Source organism: Geotrypetes seraphini, chromosome 6 (genome assembly GCF_902459505.1).
Source record: "Geotrypetes seraphini chromosome 6, aGeoSer1.1, whole genome shotgun sequence".
Classification (NCBI taxonomy): Eukaryota; Metazoa; Chordata; class Amphibia; order Gymnophiona; family Dermophiidae; genus Geotrypetes; species Geotrypetes seraphini.
Window position 1 is genome coordinate 217,174,732 of NC_047089.1, and position 22,610 is coordinate 217,197,341.

General features: G+C 42.5%; 1 protein-coding gene across 1 annotated transcript in view; it reads right to left on the reverse strand.

The window, feature by feature from the left end:
- Window positions 1–22,610, reverse strand: part of SLC18A1 (solute carrier family 18 member A1) — a 72,169-nt gene that overhangs the window by 32,227 nt on the left and 17,332 nt on the right. The window contains 7 exon segments of the mRNA XM_033949487.1: window positions 68–126; window positions 128–153; window positions 7,830–7,922; window positions 9,617–9,700; window positions 11,508–11,566; window positions 16,378–16,714; window positions 18,042–18,340. Of these exon segments, the coding sequence (XP_033805378.1) occupies window positions 68–126; window positions 128–153; window positions 7,830–7,922; window positions 9,617–9,700; window positions 11,508–11,566; window positions 16,378–16,714; window positions 18,042–18,165 (782 nt within the window). The 5' untranslated portion in view covers window positions 18,166–18,340.

The following is a 22,610-nucleotide window of genomic DNA, read 5'->3' on the forward strand; positions in this document are numbered from 1 at the left end:
AGTGGACACCTAATGAGAGTAGTTAGCGCCCTGTAGACAAACAGAGAGATTCCCCACTTACCTCCATTCAGGCAAGGACAAGAACGCCAGAATGAGGAAGGGAGCTGTTTTTCCAACTAACTCATACTATGACACTTCCAAAAGGAGCACCAGCTGCACGAAAATACTGAGCATTAGCTTAGGCATCCACATTATAACATTTAGGGCAGGGATCTCAAAATCCCTCCTTGAGGGCCGCAATCCAGTTGGGTTTTCAGGATTTCCCCAATGAATATGCATTGAAGCAGTGGATGCACATAGATCTCATGCAGATTCATTGGGGAAATCCTGAAAACCCGACTGGATTGCGGCCCTCAAGGAGGGACTTTGAGACCGCCTGAATTTAGGGGCTTATTTACTGGCTGCATTTAGGGTTACAGGCGTCCGGATTTCCCCGGACCTGTCCTCCTTTTGAGAACATGTCCGGGGGTCCAGACAGCTTTTCAAAACCCGGCACTTTGTCTGGGTTTTGAAAAGCCTTCTCAAATCGCGTCGGGCAAGGAGGGAGTCCACGCATGCGCAGATATCACGCGATGATGTCACGTGCAACATCATCAGTTGACATCCGCACATGCACGGCTGCCTGACGCGATTTGCGGACAAGAGAAGGCAGCGGAGAGTGGTGGACTAGAGCAGGCATATCGGGGCGGGGCTTAGGGTGAGACTGGGGGGCGGGATTAGGGTGGGGATGGGCGGAACTAGGCGGAACTGGGGGGGCGGGTCTAGGGGATCAGATTTTTTCAATTGGAAAATCTGGCCACCCTAGCTGCATTGGATGTTTAACATGAATTTTAGAGCTGGGTAAATGAGTAGGTCAAAACATTCATGAACATTAAATCCCATGTTAAGCATCTAATGTAGGATTTTATGACTGTGGCCACCTGGCTTGGTAGCCACCTGGGGCAAAACACACCCTTCCACCAGGCAATAGGGGGTATGTGGAGTGGTTCCCTGCCTCAGAGCAGGAAGTTGACATCAGAGAGGATGGGGGGCCGGAAGAACCGACAGCCATGTGCATGTGGATTGCGGCCCCAAGACCACTCCACACACCCCTAATTCACTGCACCTGGGGCAGACCGCTCCCACCATCCTGCCCATGATACACTAGAGTTTTATAATCATATGAAAAGGGGGGAGGGGCATGGAGTGCTCTGTGTGGTTAATGCATGCTAATTGTAAAACTGGCAGATAATGTCAGACAGTTACGGTTAATTCTCGGGTCGATATTCAAAGTGATTATACCTGCCAGAACTGGCCCTTAACCGGTTAAATCTCTTGTTTAACATAAGAACATAAGCAATGCCTCCGCTGGGTCAGACCCGAGGTCCATCGTGCTCAGCAGTCCTCTCACGCGGCGGCCCAACAGGTCCAGGACCTGTGCAGTAATCCTCTATTTATACCCCTCTATCCCCTTTTCCAGGAGGAAACTGTCCAATCCTTTCTTAAACCCCAGTACCGTACTCTGCCCTATTACGTCCTCTGGAAGCGCGTTCCAGGTGTCCACCATACGTTGGATAAAGAAGAACTTCCTAGCATTTGTTTTGAAACTGTCCCCTTTCAACTTTTCTGAATGCCCTTTTGTTCTTTTATTTTTTGAAAGTTTGAAGAATCTGTCCCTCTCTACTCTCTCTATGCCCTTCATGATCTTATAAGTCTCTATCATATCCCCTCTAAGTCTCCTCTTCTCCAGGGAAAAGAGACCCAGTTTCTCCAATCTCTCAGCGTATGAAGGTTTTCCATCCCTTTTATCAGACGTGTCGCTCTCCTCTGAACCCTCTCGAGTAACGCCATATCCTTCTTAAGGTACGGTGACCAATATTGGACACAGTATTCAGATGCGGGCACACCATCGCCCGATACAACGGCAGGATAACTTCTTTCGTCCTGGTTGTAATACCCTTCTTGATTATACCGAGCATTCTATTCACTTTCTTAGCGGCCGCTGCACACTGTGCCGTCGGCTTCATTGTCATGTCCACCATTACCCCCAAGTCCCTTTCTTGGGTACTCTAAGTCAATAGCTGTCCACTAAATTTCAGTGGCACTTAACTGGTTATCACTGTTGAAAATTTGCAGTTAGCACCTAAGTGAAAACTGGCTCTTTTGGGGATGTTCCAAGACTGGAGTCAGCGTTTAACTGGCCAGGTTAACCGCGCAAATGGGACCCCCATAAAAAGCTGTCCTATCTTTATGCAGTGACCCATAATCGGTTTAAGCCCAGAATATCAACTTAACCAGCTATGCTTTAGTTGGCTCTGCAAAAACCGGATATTCCGTGCTGAAGCCTGGACATGACTCAGCACTAAAAATCCAGGAATAACGCTGGCGGCAGTCAGTAAAACACTCACTGCCGTCGGCTAATATTTAGCCCTGCATTCTTTAGAGATATAGTTATCTGCTACTACGTTAGCAATTTGAATTGTGCATGTACATGGGCAGATGACTTCCCTCAATCACTCTCCCAAACTTTATCGGTAGAGGTTTTACACTTGAATTCTATATATGGCGCCCAAATTTGTGCATTGTGCCCAAGATGCATGCACAAATAAATTGAATTCATGGACTCTTAACAATCAATAATTGAGTATTAATAACCATTTAAGTTAAATGGCGCTCATTAAAACTTGCACGCACATCGACTGTGCATTGTTCTATAAAGCATGATGCTTAACTCCTATATCTGAAAAGGGGGCATGCCCATTGGCTTGGTCAGGGGCATTCTAAAAGGTTGCATATGGAGTTGTAGAATATTGCCCCCCGCTTGCCTAACTTGGGCAACCATACATTTACATCAGGTTTCAACAAAGCGTAAGACTGGTGCCTAGAGACAGGCATGGGAATTGGCACTATGCAGTGGCGTAGTAGGGGGAGGGGCGGGGGTGGTCCACCCCGTCGCCGGCACCCATCCTCCTCTCTGCCCCCTGTTCCTTCCCCACCCCCCCCCCTCAACTACTGCGTGCATGACCCTTCCCTTGTACCTCTTTAACGTTTGTGGCGCAAGCAGAAACCCCAACCTGCTGCTCACACCAGCATCGGCTCTTCCTCTAATGTCACTTCCTGGACTTGTGCCTAGGAAGTGCAGCAGGTTGGAGTTGCTGCTCGCACCACAAACGTTAAAGAGGTACAGGGGAAAGGAAGGGGTGTGTGCACACGGCAGGTGGGGGTGGAGAAGGAGTGGTTGGGGGTGGGGGGGGCAGAGAAGAGGGCAGGGCAGGGGCGCCACAACTCCGGAAGCCTCTCACCCTCGCTACGCCACTGGCACCATGTGCTGCTCTATAAAGAGCATGCACCCTTTATAAATCTTGGTGAGTAGACCTTCTGACTATTGCATATTACATTCATAGAGCATCAGGCTGTAATACCTAATTACCTAATGTTTTGATTGACCCTGCTGATGAATGTTATGTAAGTGATGTATAGAGTTTCAGTCTGGAGGATGGCCACACAAAACTCAAAGTCCTGGATTTCAAATGAACGGACTGTAGTACCATGGGAGAGTACCTGAAGAAAGAGCTGATTGGATGGGAAGACATAAGAGAAGTGGAAAAACAGTGGTCCAAGTTGAAAGGTGCAATAAAAAGAGCTACTGACTTTTATGTGAATAAAATAAATAAAAATAAGAGAAAAAGGAAACCGATATGGTTCTCCAAACTGGTGGCGGAAGAAATAAAGGCAAAAGAATCAGTGTTCGTGAAATATTAAAAAAAAACTCAAGAAGGCGTACAGAAAGGAATATTGGATGAAACTAAAAGAAGTTAAGAGAGAGATACGTCTGGTGAAAGTGCAAGCAGAAGAGCAAATGGCTATAAATATAAAAAAAGGGAGACAAAATTTTTTTCAGGGTATATTAGTGAAAGGAGAAAGACAAAAAAATGGAATTACGAGACCGAAAGAAGGTATGAACTGCTATATAGAGAGTGATGAGGACAAAACAAACATGTTAAACAAATACTTCGGTATTCACAGAAGACAAACATGGAGAAGGACTGCGACTGGCTAGCAAAGTTACACCTGAGAATGTAGTGGATACCACACCATTCATGGAAGAAAGTGTTTATGAACAACCTGAAAAACTGAAAGTGGACAAAACTATGGAATCGGTGCTGGGATCGATTCTGTTCAATATGTTTGTGAGCGACATTGCTGAAGGGTTAGAAGGTAAGGTTAGCCTTTTTGCGGATGATACCAAGATTTGTAACAGAGTGGACACCCCGGAGGGAGTGGAAAACATGAAGAAGGATCTGTAAAAGTTAGAAGAATAGTCTAATGTCTGGCAACTAAAATTCAATATGAAGTGCAGAGTGATGCATTTGGAGGGTAGAAATCCAAGGGAACCATATGTGCTGGGAGGTGTGAGACTGATAAGCACTGACAAAGAGAGAGAGACTTTGGGGTGATTGTGTCTGAGGATCTAAAGGTATCTAAACAGTGTGGTAAGGCAGTGGTTGTAGCCAGAAGGATGTTAGGCTGTACAGAAAGAGGAATAACCAGCAGAAGAAGGGAGGTGTTGATGCTCCTATTATAGATCATTGGTGAGGCCACACTTGGAGTATTGTGTTCAGTTTTGGAGGCCGTATTTGGTGAAGGATATAAAATGACTTGAAGCGGTACAGAGGATGGCGATGAAAATGGTAAGGGGTTTGTACAAAAAGAAGTACAGTATAATCTCGTTATAACAGACTTCAAGGGACCTGGAAAAACGGTCCATTATATCCAAAGTTGCATTTTTAAAAAACTTTATTTAGGGCAACTTGAAACAATGTACAATCAATGAACAGTCACTGCACAAGCCATATCAGCAACATGAAGAACAAAACTCAGCAAAACATTGGTATGGTACAAAATCATTGCAAACCAGAACACTGTATTGGAAAGAAAAATACTCTGTCATTCTTTTCTGGGCTGCATTTTGATGCTATATCACCGGCCTGCCATGTGCCTTGTAGGCAGAGCCTGTATGTCCATTATAGCCAAATGAAACTACAGCTAAAAGTGGCTCTGGGGACCAAATTGTTTGTCCGTTATATCCAAAAGTCCGTTATATGCGAGTCCACTATAGCCGATGATTTTCTGTATGTTTATAATGGCGCTCGGCCGAGACCAATGGACCTCGTCCGCTATAAGCGAGGTTCCATTATAAGCGAGTCCATTATAATGAGATTATACTGTATGAGAATAGACTGGAACACCTAAATATGTATACTCTGGAGGACATATAATACAGATGTTTAAATACTTGAAAGGTATTAATATACTGTAGAACCAAATCTTTTCCAGTGAAAAGAAAATGGTAAAACTAGAGGGCATAATTTGAGGTTGCAGGGAGGAAGACTCAGGAGCAATGTTAGGAAAATTTTTTCACAGAGAGCGTGGTAGATGCCTGGAATGCCCTTCTGAGGGAAGTGGTGGAGAGGACAACAGTGATGGAATTCAAAAAAGCGTGGAATAAACATAGAAGATCTCTAATTAGAAAACAAAGGATGCAAATTAAAGAGCTAAGGCCGGTACTGGACAGACTTGCATGGTCTGTGTCCCATATGTGATAATTTGGTGTAGGATGGACTGGGGAGGGCATCAATGGGAACTCCACTAACTTGAAACATGAGGATGTTACTGGCCAGGCTTTATGGTAGATATCCTGCAAACAGGATGTTTGGACAGGCTGGAGTGAGCTTGGATGGCAACTTCAGCATTTGGAACCTAGGACAATACCAGGTGGACTTTACAGTCTATGACCCAGAAATATCAAAGAAGAGACAAGTTAATTTAATCATGTATTTTTAATGGATATAACTAATGGCCAGACTGGATGGACCGTTCAGGATCTGCCATTATTTACTATGTTATTATGTTTGTGTAATACTTTTTATGTATATTCGCTCCCCTTAATGTAGGGTTCTTCTTGTTGTAATCCGCTCTGAATATGAATTGAAAAATAGTAGAATATAAGATTACTGATTAGAATAGATTAATTCTCCCCTTAGAGCAGGGGTGTCAAAGTCCCTCCTCGAGGGCCGCAATCCAGTCGGGTTTTCAGGATTTCCCCAATGAATATGCATGAGATCTATTTGCATGCACTGCTTTCATTGTATGCTAATAGATCTCATGCATATTCATTGGGGGAAATCCTGAAAACCCGACTGGATTGCGGCCCTCGAGGAGGGACTTTGACACCCCTGCCTTAGAGTGTAATTCTACAAGAAGATAGCTAGTTTTTAGAGTCCAGAATGTATTAAGTCACTTGTGTCAGTGTCCACAACAGAGAATGACATGGGGACAAATTTGTCCCCATTCTTGCAAGAAGTCAATTTCCCCATCCCATCCCCACAAGTTTTGTTGCTGTCCCTGCCCCATTTCTGTAAGTTCTGCCTTAACTTCACAAGCCTCAAACAGTTATGATTTTGAGGCTTGTGCAGATGAGGACAGAGCTTAGGCATTGGTGGAATGAGGCATTATGACATCACAGTCTGAGCTCTGGAATGTTGCTACTTATGATTTTAAAGTGTTTGAGGCTTGTGCAGATGAGGACAGAGCTTAGGCATTGGTGGAATGAGGCATTATGACATTACAGTCTGAGCTCTGGAATGTTGCTACTTATGATTTTAAAGTGTTTGAGGCTTATGCAGATGAGGACAGAGCTTGCAGGAATGGGGCAGGAACAGGAAAAGAACTCACCAGGACGGGATGGGACAATGAGTTCCCGCTGGGACGGGGAAAAATTTGTCCCCATGTCATTCTCTAGTCCACAACTATTACTGCAAAGGTTTTACACATAGGATGTAATTATATAAGAACACACTTTTAGGTGAAAGGAATGTGGTATTCTTATCAATTACATGGGTAAGCATCCACCAATATATTGGAAAGGTTGTACACTTACCCCCAAATTCTATGTATGATGCCTAAACTTGGGTGCATACATCGGTGCACATAGCCGATATACACATATAACTTAATTGATTAATAGGCCTAATCAGCATTAATAATTGGCAATCAACACCTCATAATTGACAAAATTGGAGTTAATTGAAAATTATGTGCACATCTTATTAGGTGCACTACTCAATATGCATTAAATTGAGTGTGTAAATCTGGAAAGGGGTATGTGGTTAGAAGGTGGTTTGTGGGCATTCTGTAAACAGCGACCAACTCAGAGCACTATTTATGGAATAGCACTTAGTGCTCATTTTTATGGTGCCCAATTTTAGGCACAATTTATTGAATGTAGTCCTAAAGGAAAGTAGATGCCTATGTTCTTTTATATATAGAAAGTGTCCAGTTATAGATTTACCCCATATGTGGATTGATTATCCTTATAGACTGCCTTGGTGCTATCTGGATAGGCCAGTCCATAAGTAGAGTTTGGACTGATCCAGAAGTTATCCTGCTCAGGGTGATTTTCATTTTCCAACGGCATAAATATCAAGATAAAGTTAGAACAGCAAAATGGCCGTCCTTACCTTATACTGTTTGCTATCTGGATAGTGGACTCAATATTGTCTCTATCCAGAGAGTGGTCTGAATATCTGGATTTAATTCAGCTGAGGAGGCTGGCAATTAAAAGAAACACGGACCACATCAGCTGAATATTGACCTGACAGTAGGTAAAACATGCAAACAAGAGTGATACATAAGGGAAACCTGAGAAGGAAGAGTAAAAGAAAATAGAGATTGTGGAGGGACAGGGATGACATGAGAAACACGAGGAGTAAGGAAAAATATGATAGAGGAAGAAGAAATGATTTACGATCAAACTTTGCTGGAATCTTTGCAAGCAAATTCCTACTTACCAAGAACTCCAAGTGCCAGTCCCCCTAGAGCTATTCCCATGGCATTGCCCCTTTCCAAATCATCGGTGTAAATACTCGCTAGCATCCCTAGGCCTAGAAAAAAAGATTTAAGGCTCTGAGCTTAATGAAAATGGTTCATTATGTTAGTAAAAGGGTTCAGATGGATGTCAACAAAGAAGAGAAAGAAGAAATCTCCACAGCACGTAAATGGACAAAACCAGTGAAAGTGGTCCAAGGAAAGAAGAGCTACCATAATCATCACAAATCAATGTTTATTGAGAAATGACCCAATTCAGCCAATTTTCAGTGTTCACCTGCATCAGAGGTCATCTAGTCCTCAATAACAAATCAGAAGGATAATTATGTGGAAATGAATAGTCGGGCTTTTCTATACAGTGATTTTGATCTGCACTTATTTCCGCATAATTGTCCTTCAACTATGTTATTGAGAATCAGATGTTCCCTGAAACAGGCGGTATGCCAAAACCTAGCCAAGTTGGGTCATTTCTCAATAATATGTAATGAACCTCTACTGTTACACTAGAAATATCAACATTTGGGTAATGTTAACATATAAATTAAAAGTGGAGTTTTTTTTAGAGACCAATGACTTTGCTACAGGACTTTAATGTACTGAAATATAGAGCAAATTGATTATCTGAAGTTTCTTTTTTCTCCTCTATTTTTGGGTTATTGAACTTTTTGAGTGATGCAGCATTTGGAACCTAGGACAAAACCAGACTTTACAGTCTACGGCCCAGAAATATCAAAGAAGAGACAAGTTAATCTAATCATGTATTTTTAAATGAGTACAACTTATGGGCAGACTGGATGGACCATTCAGGTCTTTACCTGCCGTCAATTACTATGTTACAGTGGTCTTTTGATTATAATTGTTTTCTTCTACTATAGTATGTTGTCATTTCTCAATAGACAAAGTAACACAGGAGAAACAAATCCATAATCACAATGTGTAGATACAAAGGAGTGGAGGAATCCAAATAAAGACTGGTGAGCTCCAGATATTCCGCAAACAGCCTTCCTTTATTTCTTAATATAACACCGAATCGACATGTACATGTTTCGGCCTAATGGCCTGCATAAGGAGTCTCAAAGGTTTGTGTGAAAGTAACCAGATTGAAATCCAATGTATACTTCAACAAGATACCGCTGTAGAAAAACCGCCACCATTAGTGTTTATCTTGTTGAAGTATACATTGGATTTCAATCTGGTTACTTTCACACAAACCTTTGAGACTCCTGATGCAGGCCTTTAGGCCGAAACATGTACATGTCAAGTCGGAAGGTTGTTTGCGGAATATCTGGAGCTCACCAGTCTTTATTTGGACTCCTCCACTCCTTTGCGTCTACACGTCATTTCTCAATAAACATTGATTGGTGATGATTTTGGCAACTCTTCTTTCCTCTAATCACCTTTGCTGGTTTTATCTGATTCAGATAGATGTGCCATAAATGAATGTGCTATGTTAATATAGTCCATATTACTACAGTCCCACCATATCGAAGCTTATTTATCTCCATTACATTTTGATTTCCAGTATGAACCCTGCCACATCTGGGCAGTCTAACCTACAAAGATATCATCACCTTGTTTCCTAATGTACTATATATACCAGAGCTATAAACCAGAAAAAGTGAACAAGAAAATTCAATGAGTCTTATTTCATGGGCATGAATGAATATGCAGAAGGAAATACCATGTTCTACTGTATATTGGTGACAACATCAGGGCTGTCTTTAGGTGACTCCCGGCTGGCAACATTTACCTGCCACAGTTGAGAAGGAAGAACCGAGTCCCTGAAGCGCCCGAGCCACAAACAGCAATGTGTAGGTGCTTGAGAAGGCAAACACTAGAGGCGAGACAGGGTAGAGAAATAGTGAAAGTTTATCACATTTGTGAGCTGAGGCTTCATTTAAAAAAAAACACAAAAACTAGAGAATGGGAACAGAGACCTAATTGTTCCTGTCTCCTGTCACACAAGTGTGTGTTGCAGTGGTTAGTGCTACAGCCCCCAGAACCCTGGAGTTGTCGTTTCAAATCCCGCACTGCTCCTTGTGACCTGGGCAAGTTACTTAATCGTAAACAAACTACAACCCACAAACCCAGGGGACCCACAATAATCAATTATCCAAACAACCCCTGTGGAATTTAAGGACCTCTCTAATACAAGGATTGCCCACAGCAAGAATAACTGAAATGGCTATGTCTGTTTAAGAAAGAGGAAAAAGCCTCAGACTCAAACTTGTCACTAGCATATTCAGCATGCAGGCAAGCAATAAAAAGGAGATACCTCATTGACATAAAAAACCTCCTTCTACCAGACACCATTAATGTGAAATACACTTAATAGTGCTTTGCTATATGCACAAATCTTGTGATTCAAATGATTTTGTTCACGCAAATGCTGCAACTGCTCGTGCTGTGATCTATGAAAACCAGTACTTCGAATAAAGAACTCAGTGCTGACAGTGTGCACAAATCAATGTTCAATTTTTTTTTTCAAAAGAGTACTTATCTTATTGCAACACTGGCTCGGGACTAGGAAGCAGGACTGCAAAATGAACACAGCGCAACCGCTCAAGATCCAATCGTTCAGGATCAGTCAAATCAGCCATAGCCGACGTTTCGCTGAAGCTGCGCCAGGGCGCTCTGGACTTCATTCGTACTCACTGGCATTTGCTCGGCATTCTTAAACAGACATAGCCCATTTGAGAGTTATTTATGCCGTGGGCAATCCTTGTATTAGAGAGGTCCTTAAATTCCACAGGGGTTGTTTGGATAATTGATCAAGTTACTTAATCCTCCAGTGCCCCAGGTACATTAGAGAGAGTGTGAGCCCGCCAGGACAGATAGGGAAAATGCTTGAGTACCTGAATAATTTGTAATCCGCATAGAATTTTAGGATATGTGGAATATAAATAAATAAATTCATGATAATGTGCCAGTTCTACTGGTCTGAGTCACATCATTAAGCTTTTTAGGATAGATTTACTGACGTGTACCAGCACATTAGCATGCACTGAGACATACCAACCCACAATATTAATGCAGGTCCCATGTCAAGCAATGGGACATATTAAAATAGTAAGCTAATAGCATTAGCATGTGCCTTTTAGTAATCTAGCTCTCTGTGGCCTATTGTTATAGAAACATAGAAATGTGACGGTAGATAGGCTATTTGGCCTATCCAGTATACCATTTACAATTTCTTCTTCTTCCACATCCTTGTACCATGCTTTCTTGAATTCACATACAGTCTTTGTCTGTTGTAGGGAACAAGAATAAACAGAGATTCTCCCAAGAGAGTTGTACACCCTTGATGCTTACATATAATTAGGGTTACCAGATTTTACTTTAGTAAAATCCGGACCCCTAGACCCCCCCCCCAGGCCCGCCCATTGTTACAGAATAGTGCATAGCCAGATCAGTGCCCAAATCATAATTAGTGCCAATTAAGTGCTTTTTAGCTTTAATAATTAAATCATTAGAGCACATTAATTATTTTGGGTGCTAATCTGGGATCTGCACCCATATTTGGGCGAACTTTATAGAATTCAGAGGACACTGTATTGTCTGTTTTACCACAGAGTGTGAGATTTCTAGTGTACATTCCTAGCACAGATAGCATAAGCTGAAAACCAGAAAGAAATACTCACTGATGGTGGAGAGAAACATGATGACAAAGCCAGCAAACATGGGGATGTGGTACCCGATCCTACACAAGAAAATTCAATGAGCCTTCAGAAGTCAGAGACAGACAGGGTTCCATCAGTCAGGTGTACAAATGTTGCATTTAGACAACAAAATTCTAATTCATCCAGTTCCCATTTATCATGACAAAAATTGCTGATACCTAGCTGTGTCTACACTAAATCCAATCGTAACTTCATTTTTAAAAATTGGTTAATTGGCATGGTAATTGATCCTCTGCTGTCCCAAGTTTCAAACGCTGATGTGCTTCGTCCTACCATGCCATGTACTGTCACACTTTATATTGCCCATCATATAAATCTCTACCTTACCAAGTCCCCTCCGATGGTATAATATATGACCTCCACTGTGCAAGATCCTTCTGTTCTATGTACTAGGTCTGACCATGTTATGTTTTGTCACACAATGCTTTACCACACTTTGACATACTGTCACCTTTTCTCTATCACTCTACTATACTAAACGTTGTAGCTTATTTATTTATTTATGTATTCAATTTTCTATACCGTTCTCCCAGGAGAGCTCAGAATGGTTTACATGAGTTTATTCAGGTACTCAAGCATTTTCCCTGTCTGTCATAAGAACATAAGCAGTGCCTCTGCTGGGTCAGACCAGAGGTCCATCATGCCCAGCAGTCCGCTCATGCGGCGGCCCTTCAGGTCCAGGACCTGCATATTAATCCTCTATCTATACCCTTCAATCCCCTTTTCCTTCAGGAAAACATCTAATCTTTTCTTGAAACCCAATACTGTACTCTGTCCTACCACACCCTCTGGAAGCGCATTCCAGGTGTCCACCACCCTCTGGGTGAAGAAGAACTTCCTAGCATTGGTTCTGAATCTGTCTCCTCTCAATTTATCTGAATGCCCTCTCGTTCTTGTAGTCTTCGAAAGTTTGATGAATCTGTCCCTCTCCACTTTCTCAATGCCCTTCATGACCTTGTAAGTCTCTATCATGTCTCCTCTAAGCCTCCGCTTTTCCAGGGAAAAGAGCCCTAGTTTCTCCAATCTTTCAGCCTATGAAAGGTTTCCCATACCTTTTATCAATCTCGTCGCTCATTTCTGAACCCTTTCGAGTATCGCCATATCCTTCTGAAGGTACGGCGACCAATATTGGACGCAGTACTCCACATGCGGGCGCACCATCGCCCGATACAATGGCAGGATAACTTCCTTTGTTCTGGTTGTAATACCCTTCTTGATAATACCTAGCATTCTGTTGTAGTCTCGTGAGACCACGGGAACTCAGCAGCACGGCTCTGCACGGGGCAGGAGTGTAGGAAGATCACTTCTGCCCCACATCACCGCTAGACCACCAGGTAAAGTCCAGGAGTGGGTCAGAGCCGGCCAAAAGTTATTCGCAATTTTTCTCTATTCGCGGGCCGGCTCTGCCTTTAGCCCCCGCAAATAGGGAGGGAGAAGAGTATTCAATTTTCTATACTGTTCTTCCAGGGGAGTTCAGAACAGTTTACGTGTTTGTCCTGGCAGGCTCACAATCTATCTAATGTACCCGGGGCAATGGGGGAGATTAAGTGACTTGCTCAGGTCACAAAGAGCAGTGTGGGTTTGAAACCATAACCTCAGGCTACTGAGGCTGTAGCTTTAACTACTGTACCACACTCTCCCCCATATTCGCCACACTATACTTGCTATACTATGTCTACCATGCTATGATTTTTCACACTATATCTACTACACAATGTTTGCCATTCCATGCTAGGTTCTATCATGATGCTAGGTTAGCCACGCATGTAATAAATACTATGTTTTGCAATGCTATATTTTGCCATACCATGCTCGTCATGCCATCTTTTTTCGGACAATGTCTGCCATTACTTTGCATCAATTACACTTTACTATGTATGTGAATTTGCAACTCGTTCTGAGCTCTTCTGGGAGGATGGGATAAAAAATCGAATTAATTCATTAAAAACTGATTTAAAAAAAAATAAAAAATTGATAATTGAAGTTACACGTGGATATATCTGCATGGCACCTAGTAATGCCTAAGTTGAGGCATCCCCTGACACCTAATGACGCCTACCTGAAAAGTAGGTGTGGTTAGGGGGCGGAGAATAGGCGTAATGGTAAATTAGGTCAGGTAAATCCTGGGCAAATATACCAGTGTCTACCTCTAGGCTTGCTTAGGCGCTTTTTATAGAATTTTGATCTTTACCAGTATTTTCATGCAAATAAGATGCCCACATTTATAAGAAAATAAGCAGTGCCTCTGCTGGGTCAGACCAGAGGTCCATCACGCCCAGCAGTCCACTCACGCGGCGGCCCATCAGGTCCAGGACCTGTATAGTAATCCTCTATCTATCCCCTTCTATCCCCTTTTCCTTCAGGAAATTATCTAATCCCTTCTTGAACCCCAAAACCGTACTCTGTCCTATCACACCTTCTGGAAGTGCATTCCAGGTGTTCACCACCCTTTGGGTGAAGAAGAACTTCCTAGCATTGGTTCTGAATCCGTCCCCTCTTAATTTTTCCGAATGCCCTCTCGTTCTTGTAGTTTTCGAACGTTTGAAGAATCTGTCCCTCTTCACTTTCTCCATGCCCTTCATGATCTTGTAAGTCTCTATCATGTCCCCACTAAGCCTCCGCTTCTCCAGGGAAAAGAGCCCCAGTTTCTCTACTCTTTCAGCATATGAAAGGTTTTCTATACCTTTTATCAATCATATTGCTCTTTTCTGAACCCTCTCGAGTATCGCCATATCTTTCTTAAGGTACGGCGACCAATATTGGACGCAGTACTCCAGATGCGGGCACACCATCGCCCGATACAACGGCAGGATAATTTCTTTTGTTCTGGTTGTAATACCTTTCTTGATAGTACCCAGCATTCTATTCGCCTTCTTAGAGGCCGCTGCGCACTGTGCTGACGGCTTCATTGTGTTGTCCACTATTACCCCCAAGTCCTTTTCTTGGGTACTCTCACCCATTAACAGCCCTCCCATCGTATAGCTGTACTTCGGGTTTCTGTCTCCTACATGCAAGACTTTACATTTCTCTACATTAAAACTTCATCTGCCATCTCGTCGCCCACTCTTCTAGTTTGTTCAGGTCCCTTTGTAAATCTTCACAGTACTCTTTAGTCCCAACTCCACTAAATAGTTTAAAAAATGATATAGCATGCCCATGTGTATAACTCACTATTGCTTAAGGTGGAACTTGACTTATCCATTCAGGGAACACATGGATATAACATATGGAGAAGCATTTTGATTTACACAACTGTTACTAGGGTAATTTGTATCCAGAATATGGCCTAATCCATTGTTCTTTGAATGATGCATGCAACAAGTAAAAAACAAAAACAACTTATATGACATGCCCATACATATAACCCACAGAGAGCAAACAATTTTGCAAAAGAAAAAAAAAAAAAAAGGCTTATAATGGGAACATTATGGAGCTGATTCTATAAACAGCACCCTAATCTCTGATGTCTAATGATGCCTAACTAACCCCCTTTTACAAAACTGTAGCATGGGGGTCCTTTTATCAAGATGCGGTAGGGGGTTTAATGCGCGTAATACCGCACGTTAAACCGCCTGCCGCGCTAGCCACTAACGCCTGCATTGAGCAGGCGTTCATTTTTTAGCCGGCCGCAGGGGTTAGTGCGTGATGACATGTCCGACGCGCTAACCCTGCTTGCGCGGCTTGATAAAAGGACCCTCATGGTTTTTAGCACCAGCCGTGGTGGTAACAGCTCCGGTTTTGTAAAAGGGGGGATCAAAATTTATGTGTAATTTATTTTTAATTGGTATGGTAGTTGACCACACCATTAAAAAACAATTAAAAAAAAAATACTTAATTAGTGTTGTACCTGGAATACCGTACGGCATCTTGCAATGCCTAAGTTGAGGTGCCTACTGGTGCCTAATGATGATACCTGAAAAGTAGGCATGGTTAGGGGTGGAGAATAGGTGTGGTTGACTTACGCATCATTAAGTGTCTGTGTTAGGCACCGGTAAATTAAGCCAGTAAAGCCCCGGCTAATATACCAACACTTACCACAAGGATGCCTAAGCACACTTAGGCACCACTAAGCGTGATTCTTTATGTAGCGCCTAGCGGATGATTGACAACCACGTCAACCAGTGCCAGTGGTATAGTAAAGGAGGGTCGGGTACTGTCTTGGTGAGGGCGCTGGCGCCCCTACTCCTCTCTGCCCCCCCCGCTCCTTCCCATTCCTCCCCCTACCACATGCACACCTTCACTTCTTCCCCACCGTACCTCCATCTCTTTGCCGGTGTGAGCATCAGCTTCAACCTGCTGCTCACACCAGCGTCGGCTTTCCCTCTGACATCACTTCCGGGTCCCACGCCTAGGAAGTGACGTCAGAGGGGGAGCTGACGCGAGCAGCAGGTTGGAGTTGCTGCTTTTGCCAGGGAAATTAAAAGAGGTACGGGTAGGAAAGGGGTTACGCGGGTGCAGCAGGGGGGATCGGGAAGGAGCAGGGGGCAGAGAAGAGGGTGGGGAGGGGCACCACCGCCCCGGGTACCTCTCGCCCTTGCTATACTACTGACCAGTGCCTACAAGTTAGGCACAAGTTATAATAGAATCAGGCCTTAAATGCATAAAAATATGGTATTTTATGTATTTGTTATGATTTATTTACTGCCTTTTTGAAGAACTTCGCTCAAGGTGGTATGATCTAAGTAGCCAACTTCAAAAGCTGTAGGGGACAATTCCGTAACAGAGGGTCCTTTAAAGGATTGAAGGTGGCGGTGCTTACTTCCCTTTAGAGAATCTTAAGACTTGTATTGGAGAGGTCTAGCAGGAGAAACCTTCTGATGGCTGACTATACCTGTTAGTCAGTGGACCCACAAATGGATTGACCAGGAGCTGAACCAGGGCTTTCGATGCGAACAGTAGTCCCACCCTCACATTCTCGTCAGTGAGAAACTCTTCACCATCCACGCAGTGCTTCCTGGGTGGCGGAGTACTGTTCAGAGCCCGTGTGGGCTCCGGTTCCCCACCGGAATCTCTGGCAGCGTCTTCTAGGATAGGGACTGTGGTGTTATTGTAATAAGAGAAGACGGAAGAGGAGGCATGAGGCGCTGAAACGGTGTGTAGCAGGGGCTCTCTGGAGCTGTTCCCATTTTGGTACTCGGTATCATATAGGAAAGTAGGCACTATCGGCACTGTGGGACAAAGAAAAAAAAAGTTTATTAGTCCCAAGGAGCACATCCTTACCTCTCTATGAGGCTGTGGTAAAAGCGGATAGCGTAGCTGGTTTTAAGAAAGGTTTGGACAAATTCCTGGAGGAAAAGTCCATAGTCTGTTATTAAGACATGGGGAAAGCCACTGCTTGCCCTGGATAGGTAATGAGGAATGTTGCTACTCCCTGGGTTTTGGCCAGATACTAGTGACCTGGATTGGCCACCATGAGAATGGGCTACTGGGCTTGATGGACCTTTGGTTTGACCCAGTATGGCTTTTCTTATGCTCCTACATGTGCCAAGTATAGGACAATCAAACTATTGTAACATCACTTATGAGGCTGGGTCTGAGGCACTGTGGAATGAGGCATTATGACATCACAATCTCAGCTCTGGAATGTTGCTCTCATTGGGGTTCTTTGAGATGCTGGAATGTTGATACTCTTTGGGTTTTGGCCAGATACTAGTGACCTGGATTGGCCACCGTGAGAACGGGCTACTGGGCTTGATGGACCTTTGGTCTTACCCAGTAAGGCTGTTCTTATGCTCTTACATGTTCTAAGTACAGGACAATCAACCCATTGTAACATCACTTATGAGGCTGGGTCTGAGGCACTGTGGAATGAGGCTTTATGACATCACAGTCTCAGTTCTGGAATGTTGCTCTCATTGGGGTTCCGGAATCTTGCTATTCTTTGAGATTCTGGAATGTTACTACTCTTTGGGTTTTGGCCAGGTATTAGTGACCTAGATTGGCCACCGTGAGAACGGGCTACTGGGCTTGATGGACCATTGTCTAACACAGTAAGGCTATTCTTATGTTCTTAAGAAGTTAGTAGGGATATGCATTTGAAACAGTGGCGTAGCCAGACAGTCAATTTTGAAAAGCCCTGAGCCCAAAGTGGTCGGGCACAAAGTTTTCTGTGTAGGAGTCTCTGTCTTTCCCTTCCTTCTCTGGGTAAGTCACATAACATTTCATTGCCTCAGGTACAAAATAAGTAGTTCTCTAAAATACATAAACCACTAGGATTGTAACCACACAGAAAAAGCATTATATTAAGTCCCATCCACTTTACCCTTACCCCAAAATAACCAGTTTTCAGTTTAAGGCTAACTAGTTATTTTCAGTGGTACTAACCAGTTAAGTGTTGCTGAAAATTAGCCCTGAACTGACAATTTAACTGACCAGGAGCTGTTTCTGGCCAATTAAATCACCCTTAAAGGGTTTTTTTTTTTCTTGTATCATCAATAGTGCATGCTCTTCTGAGACAGTACCCCATTCTTCACAAACAAGAGACCCCCAACATACCCACAACCGTAAGCAGCATATTGTCCAGTAATAGCGCTATAAAAACCACCACAAGCACCAGCCTCTGGGACTCCCTGCTCTCTCTCAGCCAGTTCCAGGGGGCACACTGCAGGCATCGTGTCATCTCCAGAGAGTGGGAGCTGCCCAGTCTTTCCTTCAGAGGAGGGAAGATGACAGCTGGCTTCAACTAGTCGTGGGCCAGCAAGGTGCTAATTTTCAGCTTGGTCTGAGAAAGGTTGGAAGGTGGTTCACTGCAGTCATTAAAATAATATTCTGAAAGAGCTGGTTCACTGCCTGAGCTGAAAAAAAAATATGATATAGGTTACAGATTTAATAGTCTTAATATACTGCCAAACTGCCAAGGCAAACACAGTGGTTTACAATTGAGATAAAAAGGCTGCTTTGCTGACCTCATTGGAATAACTACAAGACGGCATTGTATCTTCCAAAACAGACAATATTTGTTTATTGGTAGTATAAAAAGTTACAATATTACAGCAGCCAAGGCATAGCACAAAAAAATATATAAAGTATTGTCAGTTCAGAATATACAATGGAGAGAAGAATTTGCACTCATATGCTTAGCAGGGGGCTAGCAGTTCCCCGTAGCATAAGTAAGAGAATCTTTCTCTGGCTTTTCTTAGACTGCACGTGTTTTTTATACTGAGAAATTCTTCCTTTGTTCCAAAAAAGGCCATCCCCCGAATTCTAGTTATGTACTTCCCTATTGGTACATAAAAATAATGTACAGCTAACTCTTCCTTATCGTCCACACCTCTCTCTCACCTCCACACACCCCCCCCCCCCAGTAAAAGGGGGGCCTTACAGAAACAGAGAACTGTTGCTGAACTCTCATCTTTCAGCACGGAGACCTGCATCTACTAATTAGAGGTTTTACAATTCTATGCATATTCGAGTTGGTGTCCTTGTAAGATGAAAAGTTGGTAACGAGATGGCCTTTCCACAATCCAGCTGTCCGGTTCCCATAGCTTGGTTCAGAGACAGAGAGTCCATGGTTTGGTACCAAGATCTTTCATCTTGTTACACCCACATGAGCAGAGCTCCTTGCTCATTATAAATGGTTTATGGCTTTTTAGGGTGTCTGGCATATGAAGTCATACAGCAGTGATAAGAGTCCAGCAGGGCCTTGAAGAGATAGACTCCCAGCAGGGAATGAAAACAAGAACATCATTGCTGGCATTGCAAAGACTGCAGCTGTAGCAAGGTACACAGGCTGGGCCTGGCTATGGGAAAATATGTCTGTAGTTTCCAGCATACACAAGTGAAAATCTAGGTCTGTAGAGTCCAGTAGAATCATCCAGATGTCCAGGATATACATGTCACAATCAACAAATACATTAATTAAAATCAGAAAAGAACTCCTTTCTACAATAGTACAGCCCCATAAAAAGTCCCCATACTTAAAACTAAAATAAAACAATAAATCCCATACATCACAGCCTCCCCTTCCCCATGCACCGACCTTCCAGTAACGAGAAACCACAGGCTTGATGAAAAACGTCAGCCTTCAATCATTTTTCTACGACGGGACACAGAATGCTTCTCCTGCAAGTCCCCTGGCAGAGTATTCCACAAGATAGGGGCCAAATAGAAAACCACACCCCCTACATATTATTTCTGGTTGCATATTCTGAACTGTTGGAACCCAAAGTAACAAAGCCAAACTCAACCGCAAAGCCTGTGATGGCACATAAGGTGCAATACATTCACTCAATATAAGAACATAAGAATTGCTGCTGATGGGTCAGGCCAGTGGTCCATTGTGCCCAGCAGTCCGCTGCCACAGTGGCCCCTAGGTCAAGGACCCCTTAAGTTTGTATACCACATCATCTCTATAAAGATAGGGCACAGACAGGTAACCCCTTTTGAAATGGGCAATAGAGGTGTATTTACCTGTCATGCTTTTGCCCCACCCAAAATATACTTGGACCATGCCCCCTTTCCATTTGCATACACATAGGCTTGAGTAGAGAATGACATCGGGGACACATTTTCCCCCTTCTCCACGGGAACTCATTTTACCATACCATCCCGGCAAGTTATTTTCCTGTTGCTGCCCCATTCTTGCAAGCTCTGTCCTCGTCTGCATAAGCCTCAAACATTTTAAAATCATAAGTGTTCGAGGCATGTGCGCTTAAGGCAGAGCTTACAGGAATAGTGACAGTGACAAAACTCGTGGGGACGGAACAGGGAAATTGAGTTCCTGTGGGGACGGGGACAAATTTGTCCCTGTGTCATTCTCTAGGCTTGAGTTGTGCATATCCCGGTTTTGTAAAATGGGGATTTAGATGTTTTTGCAAGACAAACGTTTAAATGCTGGTTTATACACATCTCAAACCCAAATAGGGCTTGTAAAATGTAGTCTATAATCATGTACTTTGCTAGGAACTGTGGCCTAAGCAGAATATAAATATTATAAACAAAATAAAAAAATATTGAATTATGTCGAGAGGTAAAACATTCCCTACTGAAGCCCTTTGATATGTGAATGATTGTACCAATATTCTTTTATAACATACATTTTTTTTTACATCTGGAAAGTGTAATTACAGGACCTTTTTTAGTCTAAAGCAGTGGTTCTCAACAGTGTATATTTCCTTCATATCCTTCACTACCCGCAGCCTGGGGAGACCAGCAATCCTGAGAGTCCCTGGTCCCTATTTCAAGTTTCAAGTTTATTGATTCTTAATGAATCGCCTATTATAGATTACTAGGCGATGTACAAAACCATAAAACATGTAAAATAGACAATGGTGATAATGTAAAAACTAATTTTTGTTATAAATTTAAAAAAAAAAAAATGACAAACAAAAGTACTTACATATTAAAACAAATATTAGTTTTGGACAAAAAAAAACATCAAAGAGTTGTGAGGAAAAATAGGGGAGAAATTACAATATTTTAGCAAGAAAAGGAGGGTTACAACTATGGAAAAAACAAATAGGAGGGGAGGTTAAATTTGGTAAAAAAAGGAAAAAAAAGAAAAAACTTTAAGAATCATACGCATCTTTAAAAAAGAAAGTTTTTAATGCTTTTTTAAATACGGCTAAGTTTTTTAAGTCCCTAATATACTGAGGTAAAAGATTCCATGATTGAGGGGCCAATACTGAAAACATGTCATTACGCCTAGTACCAATTACCTTTAAAGAGGGGATCGTAAGAAGGTTAGAAGAAGAGGAGCTTCCCCACTACCCCCAATAATAACTGCTGCCTCCAGGCCCAACTGAACACGTTCTAGGCCTGCCGTTTCATATATAGTTTCTGAGCAGCATATTTGCAGGTTTTTGTGTTGTTTCACAATATCTAACAAAACAAACAGGAGCAAACAAGGTTCCCCTGTAGTGCAACCAAAGTACAAAGTGGGGCTTGTGTGGGGTCAGGATTCAAAATCAACCTTAATGCACTGTAAATAAGAGCAAAGCTCAACGCAATTCTCTCTCATTCAGATGAAGAGTCAGTGTCACATCTCTCAACACGGCTGTGTTTGATTAAGTCCACCTTCATTAGGAGGAGTGAACCTTGATGTCAAGATAAGTAAAGAAAACACACTTTGGTAAACAAATCTTTATCCTGACTTTTCATCTATATGAGAGAGAATTGCATTGAACTTTGTTGTTATTTCCAGCGCATTGAAGCTGATTTTGAATCCTGATTCCACACAAGCCCCGCTTTGCTTGTTCTTGGCTTCACTGTATCTGGCAGTTTTTCTGTTGCTATTATTGAGGAGACACTAGAATTTGGATATACTGTATATTTGTTAGGGGTTTTTTTAAATGAGAAATCTGGGATTGATGTGTTGTATACAGTTTTTTGATATGGGATAAGCAAATTCATTCTAAACTTACAGTGTAATTAAACAATGAAATATATAGGCATACTTTGTTCAGCTGTAAATTTTAACCACAGCAAAATCTGTTGTGTGACATACATGAACATTGTGGCCCTGATTTAATAAAATATACTTAGCCTATCTAGGTGTCTAACTTAATTATTTATCAAGACTTAATTAGTGCTATTCATTGAGAAATGTTATTATAATCAATTAAGTTGCAAATAATTAGATGGTAGGTGCCTACCACTTTGAGGTAGGCATCTACTCCAAGGCACCTACCAGAAAGTAGAGATAGTTACGGGCGGATTTTGGGCAGATCTTGGATGTATTTTGACTTAGGCGTACTTATTTAGGGCAAGAAAACCCTTACATAAATAGAGTTTGCCTAAGGTCTCAATGCCTACTGGTGCCTAAGACTGCTTTAGATGCTGCTAGGCACTATTCTATAAATGGTGGCTAGCGTATGATTGACACTTGTGCTCCTCGGTGCCTACAAGTTTGGCTCTGTTTACAGAATCAGGGCCTGTCTGTCAGGTGTGTCACAACAGAAGAAAAGTTGAAAAAGCACTGGTCTAAACTCTAAAGTAAGGTAACCAGATGTCAGGGAAAACCCAGATATGTCCTCTTTTTATAGTACCATTAGGGTGCCTGGACAGTTTTTTTTTAAAAGTGTAGGGTCATGAAATAGTTAACTGTTGTTTAAAATATTGCTCTGG